Source organism: Engystomops pustulosus, chromosome 3, assembly GCF_040894005.1.
Source record: "Engystomops pustulosus chromosome 3, aEngPut4.maternal, whole genome shotgun sequence".
NCBI classification, from domain to species: Eukaryota; Metazoa; Chordata; class Amphibia; order Anura; family Leptodactylidae; genus Engystomops; species Engystomops pustulosus.
In genome coordinates, this window is record NC_092413.1 from 187,543,460 (window position 1) to 187,559,821 (window position 16,362).

The following is a 16,362-nucleotide window of genomic DNA, read 5'->3' on the forward strand; positions in this document are numbered from 1 at the left end:
CACTTGCTCTGCATTTTTCCCCATATATCTTTGTGCATTGTTCTCTACTTTATAACAGCACTTTACCTGAATTGCTCAGTTCAGATATACAGGCGGTCCCCTACTTAAGAACACTCAACCTACATACGACCCCTAGTTACAAACGGACCACTGGATATTGGTAATTTATTGTACTTTAGTCCTAGGCTACAATAATCAGCTGTAACAGTTATCACAGGTGTCTGTAATGAAGATTTATTGTTAATCATGATTCTTATGACAACCAACATTTTTAAAATCCAATTGTCACAGAGACCAAAAAAGTTCTGACTGGGATTACAATGATAAAATATACAGTTACGACTTACATACAAATTCAACTTAAGAACAAATCTACAGACCCTATCTTGTATGTAACCCTGGGACTGCCTGTATAAGCATTGCTCTATTGTGCACTAGCTTTAATGATTCATATTTTTTACTGCTGTATTTGTATAGCATGGTGTAGGGACATAAGTATTTATTATAGCTCTTATTATATTATGACACGAACGGAGCCTGTATAAAAGCTACACCTATCTCTAATATAGCCTGGCAACAAACTACTTTGTCCACTTCTCTGTGCGCCTTCTTTTATACTGTGAAGTGAATATTTAGTGGCTCTACCATGGCTCCATATGTTCATATCTATTTCCATCATTACCTACGTTGCCTCGGCTTCTTGTCACCTCCCCTTTCTCCTGATTGATTCCCGTTGGATGGGGGTGTGCTGTGTCTGGAACGCATTTGCAGTTCTATTGTATTCATACTATATACTTACCTACCCAGCTCACCTTTTGATCTTTACTTTGAGCTATCTTACTACAACCACTTGGGGAGTTCTCTGACTATATACCCATTTTGGGTTTTTAAAGTGTTTTTGACCTGTGCTTTTTGTTCACACATTTGCTTTTCTTTCATTTTTTCGTTAGTAAGATAGATAAGACACAGATACAAGTGTCTAATAGGATAAAACATCCCTGGATGAACATATCATCCGAAAAATAACTTTACACGTTTTTTCCAGTACTGGCCTAAGCTTCATTGCCCGCAGGAGAAGTTAGTGAAAAGAAAAAAGTGATACAGGAATTTTACTAAAACTTTTGAAGAAAACTAGTAACCTCACAAGGAAGGAATATTACAATGTCAATGCAAAGCAGGATTACAACATTTTATAGCTTAATGACAATAAGGAAGAATTAAAGGAAACTTGTTATTCACTTCCTCCTCTTTGTGGACTCTGTACCATAAATACTCATTTTGATCCATTTGATTCCTCTGGTAAACTTTAACTTTAGCTCCTTTAAGAAGCACCGAGAATATTTAGTCAGCACATAAGTTACTTAGTTCTCCACCATGACTTGCACCGAGAAATGGTCGTCCTGCAATGGATTCTCACTGTTGGTGCTGGCGTTGTTGGCGATCGCACTGAACTTAACTCCACTGGTTGCGGATTACGTAGAAGATGGAAGACCCTTCTATAGTCCCATTTCATGTTATGAATGGTGGCTTCCAGGACTGATTGGCGGAGGCTTACTTGTAAGTATTAGGAGTAAGAAGATTTATCATTCAGTTTCTCTGACTTTTTGGCTTAAAAAAGTCGCAAAAAAAAAGCAGATTCATGTTTTTGTGACTTTTTGCCACTGATAGGAGGCAAAACAAACAAACAGCGCACTGACCTACAAATGTATCATTCTGTCAGCTAGTGCAAGGCAGGATTTATGATTTGTGACTTTTTAAAGATTCGAATAAAAGCCTGCATAGACATATATATGAGTGGCTTTAGTGGATTTGAATGTCTTTACAACTTAAAAAAAAAAAAAAAGTTAATAAAGTTAAAAAAGTTAAAAAAGTTAATAAAAAAACCATAATAAAAAGTCATAAAGCCACTCCAATCCGCTAAAGTCACTCATATGTGAAGTCTATGCAACTTTTTAACATAACTGCAACTTTTTTTAAGTTAAAAAGAAGAACACTGTTCCCAGATGTATTAAAGGGACAAAGCCACAATGATTTGATGGCCGGCAGAGCAGCAAAGACAGACTTAAAGAGACCCTGTTACAAGGCTTTACCCCACTAAACTACCACCCCCCACAGGTAGGGTATGAAACATTTTTTCTAGAATTTCCTCTTTTATGTGAAATCTCACATGTTTACTTATAAAAACAATCTCCCCCAAAATCATGCAAATATGACTCTTCTTACCTCAGGAGGTGCTCTCCAGCATGTTATTGTGCCTGGTTTAGAAGCACTAAACCATTGGAGGGCTGTCAATAAAAGATCAATGTTATGGTTAGATGACTGCTTCCAAGTGTAGAAAGAAAAAATATATAAATTAATAATAATAATTTATTTTGAATATTTTCCCACACAACTATGTACAACCTGCTCAATTGCTCTGGCTCTATAAAATGCTGCCTGCAGATAGGACACTTTGTAAAATCTGCTCACTTCCTGCTGTTCTATAAAATACAGCTACGTTAGGACACTATGTACAATCTGTTCACCTCTCCCTGATCTTTAACATGCTGCCTGCAGATAGGACACTGTGTACATTCTTCTCAGCTCCTCCTACTCTATTACTGCCTGCAGATAAGACATTGGGGCACATTTACTTACCCGGTCCAGTCACGATCCCGCGGCGCGTTGTCTGACGAGGATACGGGTCTGCCGGGATTCACTAAGGTCGTGCACCCGATATCCAGCAGGTGTCGCTGCTGCGCTGAGTTCCGCCGGAGGTCACCTTCTTCTTCCCGGTGCATGTAAGTGCTGATTTTGCGTCACAATTCGTTTTTTAAATTCCAAGTTTTTTCCGAATCCGTCGGGTTATCCGACGGCCACGCCACGGATTTCTGTTGCGTGAAAGCCGGCGCCGATGCGCCACAATCCAATCGCGTGTGCTAAAATCCTGGGGCAATTCGCAGCAAAACGGAAATATTCGGGAAACCCAACAAAAGTGCTGCGTTCGGACCTTTAGTAAATGAGCCCCACTGTGTACATTCTTCTCAGCTCCTCCTGCTCTATTACATGCTACCAGCAGATAAGACAGTGGGGCACATTTACTAAGGGTTGTGCCGCACTTTTGCGGACAACGCACGTTCTTCATGGCTAAAACGTCTTGCACAGGTATCTATTAAGAGTGTGCGCAGTGATTGTGTCGCACTCAATTGGATTGTGGCGCACCTGCGCTGCTACCATGCAACACAAATTGGGGGTCATGACTTCGGATGATCCGACTGATTTGGACTGGACGCTCAATTTTACTTTTAAATTGTGTTGCACAACCTAACCCTAAGATGCACCACTAAAAAGATAGTGAACTCTGTCGGACCTGAGCGGTAGAGCGACACGTGCAGGATTTCTGGCGCCCAATCTTAGTGAATCGCCGCACGCAGCATTATATACGGACAATGCACTTTCGGTGAACTCAAGTGACCAGATAAGTAAATGTGCCCCACTATGTACAATCTGCTCGGCACCCCCTGCTCTATAACATGCTGTCTGTATATTTGACACTATGTACAGTCTGATCTACTACTGCTCTATAACATGCTGCCTGTAGATGGGACTTCAGGGTAATTGTAAGAGGTTCTATTTTATTTTCTCTTTTGTGGTTATGACTTTTTAGTACAGAGTCCACACTTGTGTCCAGGTTAAGACCATGTAGTATAGCTTTCTGTACCTGATCTTATCTATGTTTCACATACAATAAAGTGATTACTTTAATCCTCCCTGTTTAAGATCTAAACTTTGATTCCTTCAACTTAAAAAAAAGAAACAATCTGTTTACAATCTTTCACTCCCTGTATTGAATCAGTAGATAAAGGTTTGGGGTTATTTTTACCGCTTGGCACTCTTAGTACAGGCAGTCCCCGGGTTACATACAAGATACGGTCTGGAGGTTTGTTCTTAAGTTGAGTTTGTATGTAAGTCGGAACTGTATATTTTATCATTGTACTCCCAGCCAGAACTTTTTTGGTCTCGGTGACAATTGGATTTTATAAATGTTGGGTTGTCATAAGAACCAGGATTAACACTAAAGCTTCATTACAGACGCCTATGATAACTGTTACAGCTGTTTATTGTAGCCTAGGACTAAAGTACAATAAATTACCAATATCCAGAGGTCCGTTTGTAAATATGGGTCGTATGTAAGTCGAGTGTTCTTAAGTAGGGGACCACCTGTAATTGTTACTTATTATAAAACAGATTAGGTAAAACGAATGGCAGCCATACAAAGTCACATGTTACATTAGGATACAGTCAGCATTGCTGTAGTGTAGGTGAACTACAACAATGAGGCACATTTACGTACCTGGTCCTGTCGCGATCCCCGATCCGGACTGTCCGACGAGGATGAAGTCCGGCGCGATTCACCAAGATCATGCGCCCAATATCCTGCATGTGTCGCTTCCCTGCTGAGGTCCGCCGGAGTTCGCTATCTTCTTCCCGATGTATGTGAGCGCATGTCTTGCGACACAATTTTAATTTTAAATCCCACGCTCAGTCCGAATCAGTCGGGTTGGCCGATGGCCACGCCCCCCCGATTTGTGTCACATGAAAGTCGTCGCAATTGCGCCAAAAACCCCTGTTAAATGTGCCGCAAATCGGAGACAGTCGGAAACTCGGCGGAAATGCGGTCCACAGACCCTTAGTAAATGTGCCCCAATGTAATGTTTATATAGGTTATAGCCATATATCCCAATAATACACCGAGGAGTCCCTTCCTCCGCAATGTTTGGTCCACGAAATGCGGCCAGAGATTCATAGACTGACAACAGATGTGTGTTTCTAGCCTAAGGCTATAAGGACTAACATTGTATTTCTCCATTACAATCACAATCAAACCTGAAGGGCTCTGGATAGATTTTTGTATTTTCTTTTACTGCCACTTGCTGGAATTTGACCTAAAGGAGCAACAAACAAATTGGTGCACATTTACTTACTCCGTCCCCGAGGTTGTCCGACTCCAATGCACAGAGCTGCGATTCACTAAGATCGTGCGCCTGATATCCTGCATGTGTCGCTTCCCCTCTCAGGTCCGCCAGAGTTCACCTACTTCTTTGTGGTGCACGTAAGTGCATTGTCTTGCAACACAATTCGATGCTTACATCCCGTGCTCAGTCCGAATCAGTCGAATCGTTCGTCCACGCCCCCCAATTTGTCGCATGGAAGCCAGTGCAGCTGCGCCAAAAACCGGTCTCGTGCCACACAATCCCAGCACAGACACCTATTAAAAACCTGTCCAAGCCGTGCAAAGTCCGACCCTTAGTAAATGAGCCCCATTATGTGCCCTATTCAAATATCCTAGTCATACATATCTACATACTACTAATGTATACGGTATCAGATGCTCTCAAACTTTGTAACTACTTTGGCTAAAATTATAATTTTTGATCTACTGTATATACTCGTGTATAAGCCGAGTTTTTCAGCACAAAAAATGTGCTGAAAAACGTCCCCTCGGCTTATACACGAGTCAATACTTGTAAAAAAAATAATAAAAAATGGACTAAAAATAAACTTATTTACTCACCCTCCGGTGGCTCCTCTTCTGGCTTCCCGGATCCTCTTCTTGCTTCCGCGCCGTCTTCTGTCTTCTTTAACATCGTGCTGGGCACCGCCACTGTTCTTCTCCTGTGCGGCGCCTAGTATGACATCAGTGATGACCAACACGATGTTAAAGAAGACAGAAGACGCCGCGGAAGCCAGAAGAGGAGCCGCGATGACATCGGGGGAGCAGCGCTGCGCATCGGGGCCACCGGAGGGTGAGTAAATAAGTTTTTTTTTTAAATTCTGGGCTGACTGTAAACTACTGGGGGCACGCTGTATACTACTGGGGGAAGGCTGGGGCAGGCTGTATACTACTGGGGGCAAGTTTTCGGTGGTAAAATTAGGGGTCTCGGCTTATACTCAGGTCGGCTTATACTCGAGTATATACGGTAAATTTTAAATAAATAAAAAAAGCTAATGGAGCAAGCAAAAGGTATAAAAATAAATGAAAGAAAATAGAAAAAACACATTTCTAAAAAAACATTTTACAATAGTTTAATGATGCCATAAAGTCATTAATGTGGTAATAGATACAATTATCCTGTGGGGTTAATGACTTTGATTATTCATTAATTTAAAAAGCCAATATGTTTATCGACGAACTTTGTAACTTCTCAATGTCACAAAGTTATAGGGAGTTTTCTAAAAATAAGGCAGGTCAGGAAAATTTTCATCATGACACAGTTGTTATTCAGCATCCAAAAATATTTCAGATTTTTATTGGTAGTGCGATCAGTGAATGTTACTTGAAGACGTGTATTTGTATCAATAGAGAATCCAATAGTAGAAGTGGATTTTTCTGAAAGTAGTTGCCTATAAAGTGCCTTACATGCAACATGTTTTTATAGACTGTGGTGCTGTTCAGTTTGCATTGGTGCAAGCAAGGGCAGAGTCCTCCATTTATCATCATATGTGCCAATTTCATGCCGTACATGATGACCAAAATCTGTGCTGGTAGCTTGCCGCTGGTAGACAAATGGGAGCTACTGCGCAGAGTTCCCCAGCAGCAGGCGCGTTGCCAGGGCCGGCTCCAGGTTTCAGTGGGCCCTTGGGCGACAGAGCCTCAGTGGGCCACTCTGCAGTAAACTGGCGTAGCGGCATGGATTCATTATATACAGCCTCCTCACCCCCATAAATTAATTATAAGCAGCCCCCCCCCATGGATTAATTATATACAGCCCAGGCCCCCCTCACCACCCATAGTTTAATTATATGCAGCCCCTCTCCCCCCCATGGATTATATGCATCCCCCTCACCGCCCATTATATGCAGCCCCCTGCACGCACCCCCGATTCATTATATACAGCCCCTTCCTCATCCCCCCATTCATTATATACAGCCCCTCATCATCTCCCCATTCATCATATACAGCCCCTCCTCATCTCCCCAATTCATTATATACAGCCCCCTCCTCATCTCCCCAATTCATTATATACAGCCCCCTCCTCATCTCCCCAATTCATTATATACAGCCCCCTCCTCATCTCCCCAATTCATTATATACAGCCCCCTCCTCATCTCCCCAATTCATTATATACAGCCCCCTCCTCATCTCCCCATTCATTATATACAGCCCCCTCCTCATCTCCCCATTCATTATATACAGCCCCCTCCTCATCTCCCCATTCATTATATACAGCCCCCTCCTCATCCCCCCCCCATTCATTATATACAGCCCCCTCCTCATCCCCCCCATTCATTATATACAGCCCCCTCCTCATCCCCCCATTCATTATATACAGCCCCCTCCTCATCCCCCCATTCATTATATACAGCCCCCTCCTCATCCCCCCCATTCATTATATACAGTCCCCTCCTCATCCCCCTATTCCGTATATGCAGCCCCCTCAACCTCCCACCCCATTCATTATATACAGCGGCCTCCTCACCCCCCATGGACTAGTGAATGTGACCATTAAAAATAAAAGAATAATACTCACCTCAGTCTTCTGGTCAGGTCCGGAGCTTCCCCTTCGCCGACTTCCTCCTCCTGCCGGCGGCCTCACAGTGCTTCACACGCAGCATCCTGCTGCAGATGGAGCGCCACTTTACGGCGCTAGAACCCGGCACGGCACTTCTGCTTGGGATGGGGGTTTTGCTGCACGGCACCGGCAGCGATAAACGGAGCGCCGCTTTACTGTGCTAGCACCCGGCACGGCCTGGCTGCTGGGGGATGAGATCTTGCCACGAGTGGGCCCACCCAGCAGCTGTGGGCCCCGGCACTTGCCCGGGTTTGCAGGGTGCTGGCGCCGGCCCTGCGCGTTGCTAGTAGCGAGGTACAGCTCAAATGATGGCGGAGCTGGTAGAGGCAGGTCAGTAGTGGCTACTAGGGGCGTGGAATATCCTTTGCCCCCGGAGCTGTCTCGGGCTACTCCACGCCCTAGTAGCCTTAGAAATTAATTAGCATATTGAAGCATTAAACTTTATTTATGCAGCAGCTGTATACCTGGATTAGTGTAAAACGGGATGCAGCTGCTGCCCGGGCGGGGAATCTACCAGATCTCTTAGAAAGTAGATTCACCGTGGTAGATTTCCTTTATAGGCCCCTTCCCTGCCAGTTTACTGTATTTCCACTCCACACGCCGTTTTGAGCATGATGGGGCAGAGAGTGGGGTAGGACAGGGGCGGAAGGAGGGGGCAAGGGTGTGAACACTTGGCCTGATGTATGTTTTTTTAGTTTGTTTCATTGCTGTAATAGGGAAACATTACATCCATTTATTCTTATGTTGTGAGCAGGATCGGCTTCAGGTTTCAGTAGTGCCCTGGGCGACAGAGCGTCAGTTGCCCCCTTTGTGGTGCACTCACGTGGTGACATTAAATATTAAGAAACTAAAACGTTCTCCTGTTCTCTAAAATATTCCCTAGTTTATCTTCCCAAACAGCCCCCTCATAGTTATTTTATATACAGCCCTCTAAACCTCTATGAATTCATTAGATATAGCCCCATCACCCCCATGGATTCCTTATGTACAGCCGTATGTGGGCCCCTCCAGCTGCTCTGGGCCCGGCACTTGCCCAGGTATGCCCAGTGTTGGCGCCGACCCTGGTTGTGAGAAACAGGGGCATTCTACTGTACAGTATATGCATTATACACCATGACTACACTCCTCATGAATATGTCTTCTTATCCAATCTTGTCAATCTCTTCTGTAGGTTTTGCCAGCTGTATCAATGACTTTGGCAGCAAGGAAGAAAGGAAGCTGTAATAACAGGACAGGGGTAAGTATATATAGAATTCAATTAAATTAATGCACTTTGATTCTAGTTCAGCTTAGGTCCAGTATTCTGCAAAACTCAGAATTAGTGAGCTCTTCTAATAAAGTCATAGGAGACGTCATTCTATAGATTTCTTTATACAGGCAGTCCCCGGGGTCACGTAGGAGATCGGTTCTTTAGATTTGTTCTTAAGGGGAATTAGTTTGTAAGTTTGAACTGTATATTTTATAATTGTAACTTTTTTTTTGTCCCTTTGACAATTGGATTTTCAAAATTATTTGCTGTAATAGGACCAATGGTTATCAATAAAGCTTCATTACAGACACCTTATAGCAGATCATTGCAGTCTGGGACAAAAGTAAAGCATCCAGAAAGCTTCACCAGAGGTCACATTTGGCAGACAGATTCGTGTGTAACTAGGGGTTGTCTGTAAGTCGGGGATCTTTGTAACGGAACATATACGGACTGAAGCTAAAACATTTTATTACAACATATAGATATTGCCAGTACAAAATCCATGCAATGGGTTTTATATAATATATTAACTATTTCCAATATAATCCACAATCGGGGATAGATCAGGATGGAGTCCCCCCTTCACATCTAAAGCTCATGACCAAGGGTCCTCCATTTCCAGTTCTCACTTGGGCTTTTGAAGATTTTAGATGTCAGACTGTGGACAGGTTGCACCCCAGGAGAATGAGGATATGATGTGTTTCATCTTAAAGGCAAATCTTAATTCATAAAAAAAAAATTAAAAAAGGGATACAAAGGGGGAAAGGCCCTATCCCTCTTCCCCCTTTGTATCCCTTTTTACCCTGAAGAGTGTAAACTCCACCTTCTCATGAGTAAGTTTGCTCATGTTATGCACTAATTTTATCCATACTGGGATTTTTCTTCAATAAAACCAGAAAAACGGATCATCTTGAGTTTAAATGTCATGTTTTTACTCCACAGATGCTGATCTCCTCGCTGCTCTGTATCATTAGCATTATAGGATCTGCTTACTGCACTGTGATATCCATCTATGCGATCAGTAAAGGACCTCTGATCTGTGAGAAAGGAAGCAATACTTTGGATCACTGTGATTACACATTGGGGAATCTCAGGTACAGTCAGTTTCCTTCACAGTGAGGCCAGGCTCACACAACAAGTTTGTGAAATGTAATTTTTGTTTGGTGAAACAACTTGAAACCTCTTTAAAGGGAACCTGACACCAGGAATGTTATTTTTAATTCCAATTATCCTACGCAGGGTCAGCTCCAGGTTTCAGGAGGCCCCTAGGCGATAGAGCTGTAGTAGGCCCAGTTACGTGGCAGATTTAAAAATTCAGAAACTAAAATATTCCCTAGTTTATCATACCAAACAGACCCGTCATGGTTAAATAAAAGGCCCCCTCGCACCCTATGGATTCATTACATACAGCCCCTCTTAACCCTATGGATTCCTTATGTACAGCCTTATGTGGGACCCCCCCCCAGCAGCTCGGGGCCCCGACACTTGCCCGGGTATACCCAGTCCTGGCGCCTATGCTATGCTGATTTTAAAATAATGCCTTTGTCAGCATCTTGAATCATTTCAGTATTTTAGAAAACTTTCTTTAGCATTACCTGGATCCCTTGCATCAGTGTGTGGTGAGTCCCAGGGGGTAAGGGAGGGGAAGCTGTAGTCAGTGTCTAAATATCCTTATACATTCTTCCTCTTCTCCACACTCATCCTGCTCCCTTCCCTGTGCCACTAGGAAATACAATATGTCCTGCAGATAACAAGATCTCATATAGCTTTGCAAACAGAAAAATCCAAAAGAAAACACAATCACTCGTAATACTCGTAGTTAAAGGCTTAATTGGTAAAGGGACCTGGGTCCAAAGTGAGATGACAACAAATCAATCATGTGATGGGTAGATGGAAATATACAAACACCCACTTGTATATACTACATCTACAATGTTTCTGAATTATCTACATTTTTTTTTTATAACAGTAACCTCCAGAGCCTGACATTTGACCTCACCTGGTTTCTAAATGAGACCTGTGGACCTACTCCACCAGCTGATGGCAATGTGACCACCTACAGACAGGGAATGCTCCCCGACTTTGAACTGGATTATGAAATTAATGAGCAATCTCAGAAGATTATCCACATCACCGTGTTTGTAGGTTTGGCTGTGGTGGGACTGCTGGAGGCCATAGTGGCCCTAAGTCAGATGGTGGCAGGTCTATTTGGTTGCCTTTGTGGAACCTCCAAACTGAAAAGGAATAAGAGGAAATCCAGTGGAAATTTTAACTATGCCTACAGCTAAACGTACAACAGAACCGAAATAACGCCTTTCACTTCTAGAAATGCTTATGTTTTTCCTTTAATGTGAATAGATGTATAAAATATAATGCCACATAATTAAGATAGAAATCTGAGTATAATAAAAGTTCTAATGAGATGTCAGTACATTTTATTATTTTAGGTCTCTACTTATGGGCGATCTGTACAAGTTTCCAATTTTTTTAACTTAATGAAAACACAATACTATAAAAAAAACATGTACAGAACAGTCCCCAACTGAAGGACACATGACTTATACAGACGACCCCTAGTTACAAAGAGACCTCTCTGCCTACTCTCTCCGGATGACGAGAATTTACTGAACTTTGGGTAATACCAGCCACAAAAAAACATTACCCATTAACCCCTTGCCATTAATTTCCTTTTTCCTTTTTGTGTTGCAGTTTTTTGCTACCGAACTGCAAAAATCCAGAACTTTTCGATTGTACCCGCTAAATTGTAGTGAGGGTATTTAATATTTCATACAATTTCACTGGGAGGCTAGAAAAAAATTCAAATGCTGGAGAATTGATTAAATAATGTATTGGCGCCATTTTCTTGTGGGCTCTTGTTTTTATGGTTTGTACTGTTTGGTTAAAATGACAATTGAACTTTATTATTTGGGACAGGGCAATCTGGGAGAGACTATTTTATAGGGTTTATAAGGTTTTAATAGATTAGTAAAAGACGTAATTCTTTGGCATACTTCCCTGTGTAAGGTGCTACCATGTTGGGAACTTTATGATCACTTTGATCACTTTTTATTGAAACTGTTATGTGTTGCAAAAGAGTGAATTACTTTCTGCTATGGGGTTTATAGTTTGAGAAAGAATATCTACATTTTTATACACAAAATCTTCTTGTCTTAGTTGGTACTTATTTTGTTCTGAACCCTGACTTAGCGGAACAGGCACTGGACGCTTTCACCCGACGCCTGTTCCGCAAACTACTCCGGGGATGGGATTCAGCTAAAGTTTTCTAATCTGCATGGGGGCATGGGGACTGTGACTACAGGGGAAGGGGGCAGCATGGGCTGCTGAGGGGCAGCACACTGGCTACTGGGGGCAGCACTGCGACTATGACGATTGGGTACTGGTGCAGGCACATTGACTATTGCCACTGTAGGGGCATAACTGATCTCTAGGGTAAATACAGAACACTTAAAATTGTCATAAGAAGGTTGAGAAGATTATGATTAAATGAGCAACCTAAAGTTTTTTTTGTTGCTAAATATTCAGAGCTGGTGTCTGCCTGGTAGAATCTGGCATACCCTCCAGATTGAAGAAGATGAAAGAGAATTCCTCCGACCAAAGACGTCATGTGTGGCTTGTCAGATTTACATTAAGTGCTGGTATTAGCTTACAATTCTGCACTCAATACACATTTGGTTTTGGTTGTACTATTGTACTTGTACATGTCTGTTTGGGTTCACTTTGAAATTTCCTTATTTTTGAAAGAAAATCATATTTTTCTTCAATGCAACTAACATTAAATCATTAAATAAACTTTATACTTTGTTAATGTAGTAAATGACTATTCTAGCTGCAAACGTCTGGTTTTAATGCAATATCTGCATTGGTGTATCTAGGCCCATTTCCAACAACCACCACTCCAGTAGTTTAATGGTACATTGGGGCAGGTGTCTGAAAGTCAGAATATTTCTAGTTGCCCATGGCAACCAATCACAGCTCAGCTTTCATTTTACCAGTGATCATGAATATTTCAAAGGGGAGCTATGATTGGTTGCCATGGGTAACTAGAAATATTCTGACTTTCAGACAGCTTGATAAATATGCCCCATTGTGTTTGCTGAGTAAGAAGGCTTGTTCATGTATACTAGCACAGCTGAAAACAGTTTGGCTAATTAGATAAGCTATAAACTTTGAGCTTGTTGAGATTCTGGAATATCACATTTGTTTGTTCTATGAAACTCTCACAATGGGCAGAAAAAAAGAACTTTCATGTGAAAGTCTATTGTTGATCTTAGAAATGAAGGCCATTCCATGTGACAAATTGACAAAAAATTGCTCAAGGAGATTTCCTGCAATGGTGTATACTACTCCCTTCAGAGGAGAGCACGAACAGGCTCTAACCATAGTGGAAAGAGAAGTGGGATGCCCCGCTGCACAACTAAGCAACAAGACAAGTACATTACAGTTTCTAGCTTAAGAGACCGATGCCTCACAGGTCCTCAACTGGCAGCTTCATTATATAATACCGCCAAACACCAGACAAAGGCTATTCCATGCTGAAACATGCGTTGGGGACAGTGTTACCCCCTATTCCGGAGTGTGATTGTTACTATTAATATGGGTAAGCAATAAGACATTTACCTGTTAAATTATCAAGGTGAGCATTGTGACTCATTTCTTTACCTATGCACTACTGCTCTTGTGAAAACTGTACCAGTTCTACCAGGTATTGCTTTACTTTTATATATTTGTGTACTTGAATTGTACAGAGATATATAGTTGTTGAACTCTCTCCGGGTACCATGGGGGATAACTTCTTGTCTGTGTTACACCACCTATGTTTGCATATTTTTATTAATTTATGAATAATAAAGATTTATCCTTTTATTTTTCTGATATTGTTATCCTTTAGCTTTATTTTTCCCAATTTTTGAGATACAATAGGTAATATATTATTCTAAAGTTAACCTGAGGAAGTTTGGTGTTAGTTAGGGATTCCAAGGAGCCGCCTGGGCATTTTCAATTTATTTGAATATTAGAACCTTGTTCTTAATATTTTTTACTTTTGGTATTTCCCTTGTTTGTTTGTAAAGTTAGGTACTAGGCTCTAACTAGAGTAGAAAGAGAAGTGGGAGACCCCTGCTGCACAACTAGGCAACAAGACAAGTACATTAGAGTCTCTAGTTTAAGAAACCAATGCCTCACAGGTCCTCAACTGGCAGCTTTGTTACACAGAACCCGCCAAAGGCCAGTGTCAGCCTCTTCAGTGAATAGGCAATTCCAGGATGGTGGCCTTCAGGGCAGAGTGACAAAGAAAAAGCCAAATCGGAGACTGGCTAATAAAAGGAAAATATTAATATGGGTAAAAGAACACACACATTGGACAGAGGAAGATTGGAAAAAAGTGTTATGGACAGATGAACCCAAATTTGACTTGGATCATACAGAAGAACATTTGTGATACACAGAACTAAAGCGGTGCTGGAAGAGTGCCTGACGCCATCTGTCAAGCATGGTGGAGGTCATGTGATGGTCTGAGGTTGCTTTGGTGCTGGTAAAGTGGGAGATTTGTACAAGGTTGAAAATTGAAAATCAGGAAGGCTATCACGCCATTTTGCAATGCCATGCCATACACTGTGGACAGCACTTGAGTGGAGCCAATTTCATCCTACAACAGTACAACAAGCATGCCACGATCCAGCACAGTGTTCGTGGCTTAAAACATATTGGGGCACATTTACTTACCCAGTCCAGTCGCGATCCCCAATCCGGACGGTGCGACGTTGATAAAGTCCAGCGTGATTCACCAAGATCATGCGGCAAGCGTCGCTTCCCCGCTGAGGTCCGCCAGAGTTCATCATCTTCTTCCTGGTGTATGTAATTACATGGCTTGCGACACAATTTGAGATGTTAAATCCCGCGCTGGTCCGACGGCCTGCCCCCCATTTGAGTTGCGTGAAAGCCAGTGCTGATGTGCCAAAATCCGATCGTGTGCGCCAAAAACCCCAGTTAAATGCAGCGCAAAACTGAAAAATTTGGGAAACCCGACGGAAATGCAATCGGCGGACCCTAGTAAATGTGCCCCTTTGTCTTCTTTATTAGGCTCATATAAAAACATCCGTAGGCATACTATATAGATCCCCTAGATACACAAGTATCGATCAACGCGTTTCAGCCGCTCAGGCTTTAGTCATGATCTGACAAACAAAATCTAAAAATCCATTTAAAACACTAGTTCCCCTTCCCTTTACTGTGATATCATGGGGGTGGATATCAGTGTTAGTTTCACAGAACCCTTTCATTTCCAGCACACAATAAATAGATTCTCTAGTGACCCGCAGGGCCAGGTAAAAAAATGAAGAATTAACATTACATTAATGTAAAACATTATTATCCATATTTTAGTTGTAAACCAGAAACTTATTGCAAGATTCCTTGTAACATAGAATTAAATCCTGACGTTAGTTTAATCCATCAGGATGTCTTGTATTTAACACGAACATTCAGTAGGACTCAGGGTTTAATAGTTTCTTCTAGCGTCTCCCCCTCTTATGTGTTTGGTGACCCTTTCAATTCCCTGCCATTCAAAACTCCATGCCTCCATGCCATGAAATGCTTTGATAGGGCTGAAATATTAGAATTTTCATTTGTAGCACCAGACATGTGTCTTGCGAATTCTAATCTATTCCAGCCCCATCAATGGCAGGGAAATCATCGAACCTTCCTGTTCTTCCGAGAAGCGAACAGGTCGATTTCTAGAAGGCCCAACAACCTGACCACATCCTGAAATACTACTGGATCTAATGCCCACTCTCCCTGCCTTAGCGGCTGGCGACTCAGGAAGTCTGCAACATCATTGTCCTTTCCCCTGATATGAACTGCCACTAGGGAGGACAGAGAGGTATCTGCATGGGAGAAGATCTGACTTGCTACCTCCATAAGTTCTGGGTTTCTTGTGCTCCCCTGATGGTTTACATATGCCACCTCTATGATTTTGTCCGAGAGGACCTTCAAGTCCACTCCTATTATTTTTGGAATTGCAGACTTTAAGGCCCTCAGGACTGCCAGTAATTCCTTGAAATTGGAGGACCTGCCCCTGGTGGCTCGGTCCCAGGTACCCTGGAAAGTCGAATCTCCCAGGTGAGCCCCCCAACCCCTGAGGCTGGCATCCGTGGACATGATGTAAATTTTTCCTCGAAACCATGGGAGTCTCACTGAGTGTCCCTGATTATCTTCCCACCACCTCAGAGAGAGAAGGGTCTCCTTGGACACGGACAGGGGCTGATCTAGAAAAGAGGGGGACCGGTCCCATTGATCCAGAATACACAAATGTAAGGGCCTCGAGTGAAACTGAGGCCATGCTACCCCTGGGATGGCTGCTGTCATATGACCCACTAGGGACATACCCTGATTGAGAGAGACAACTACACGCGCCCTGAACAGTCCTCAAATTTTTTTCTATCTTTTTGGGTGGAAGAAAGGACCTTTTGCAATGTAAGCCTAACAGGATACCCAGAAATATCTTCTGTTGGGCTGGAACTAGAGAAGATTTTTCTAGGTTTA

The 16,362-nt window shown here is 42.5% G+C and overlaps 1 protein-coding gene across 1 annotated transcript; it reads left to right on the forward strand.

The window, feature by feature from the left end:
* The first annotated feature begins 1,323 nt into the window (after positions 1-1,323).
* TM4SF20 (transmembrane 4 L six family member 20) lies at positions 1,324-11,225 on the forward strand. Its single transcript, XM_072139621.1, has 4 exons — positions 1,324-1,557; positions 8,725-8,790; positions 9,745-9,896; positions 10,772-11,225. The coding sequence occupies exons 1-4, from the start codon at positions 1,375-1,377 to the stop codon at positions 11,088-11,090; spliced, it is 720 nt and encodes a 239-aa protein (XP_071995722.1). The 5' UTR covers positions 1,324-1,374; the 3' UTR covers positions 11,091-11,225.
* Positions 11,226-16,362: the final 5,137 nt, after the last annotated feature.

Excerpts from the sequence above, each read along its gene's own strand:
- TM4SF20 (XM_072139621.1), top strand. The coding sequence starts at position 1,375 with ATGACTTGCACCGAGAAATGGTCGTCCTGCAATGGATTCTCACTGTTG. Across the intron at positions 1,558-8,724 it reads TGATTGGCGGAGGCTTACTT|GTTTTGCCAGCTGTATCAAT; the intron begins GTAAGTATTAGG and ends TCTCTTCTGTAG. Across the intron at positions 8,791-9,744 it reads GCTGTAATAACAGGACAGGG|ATGCTGATCTCCTCGCTGCT; the intron begins GTAAGTATATAT and ends TTTACTCCACAG.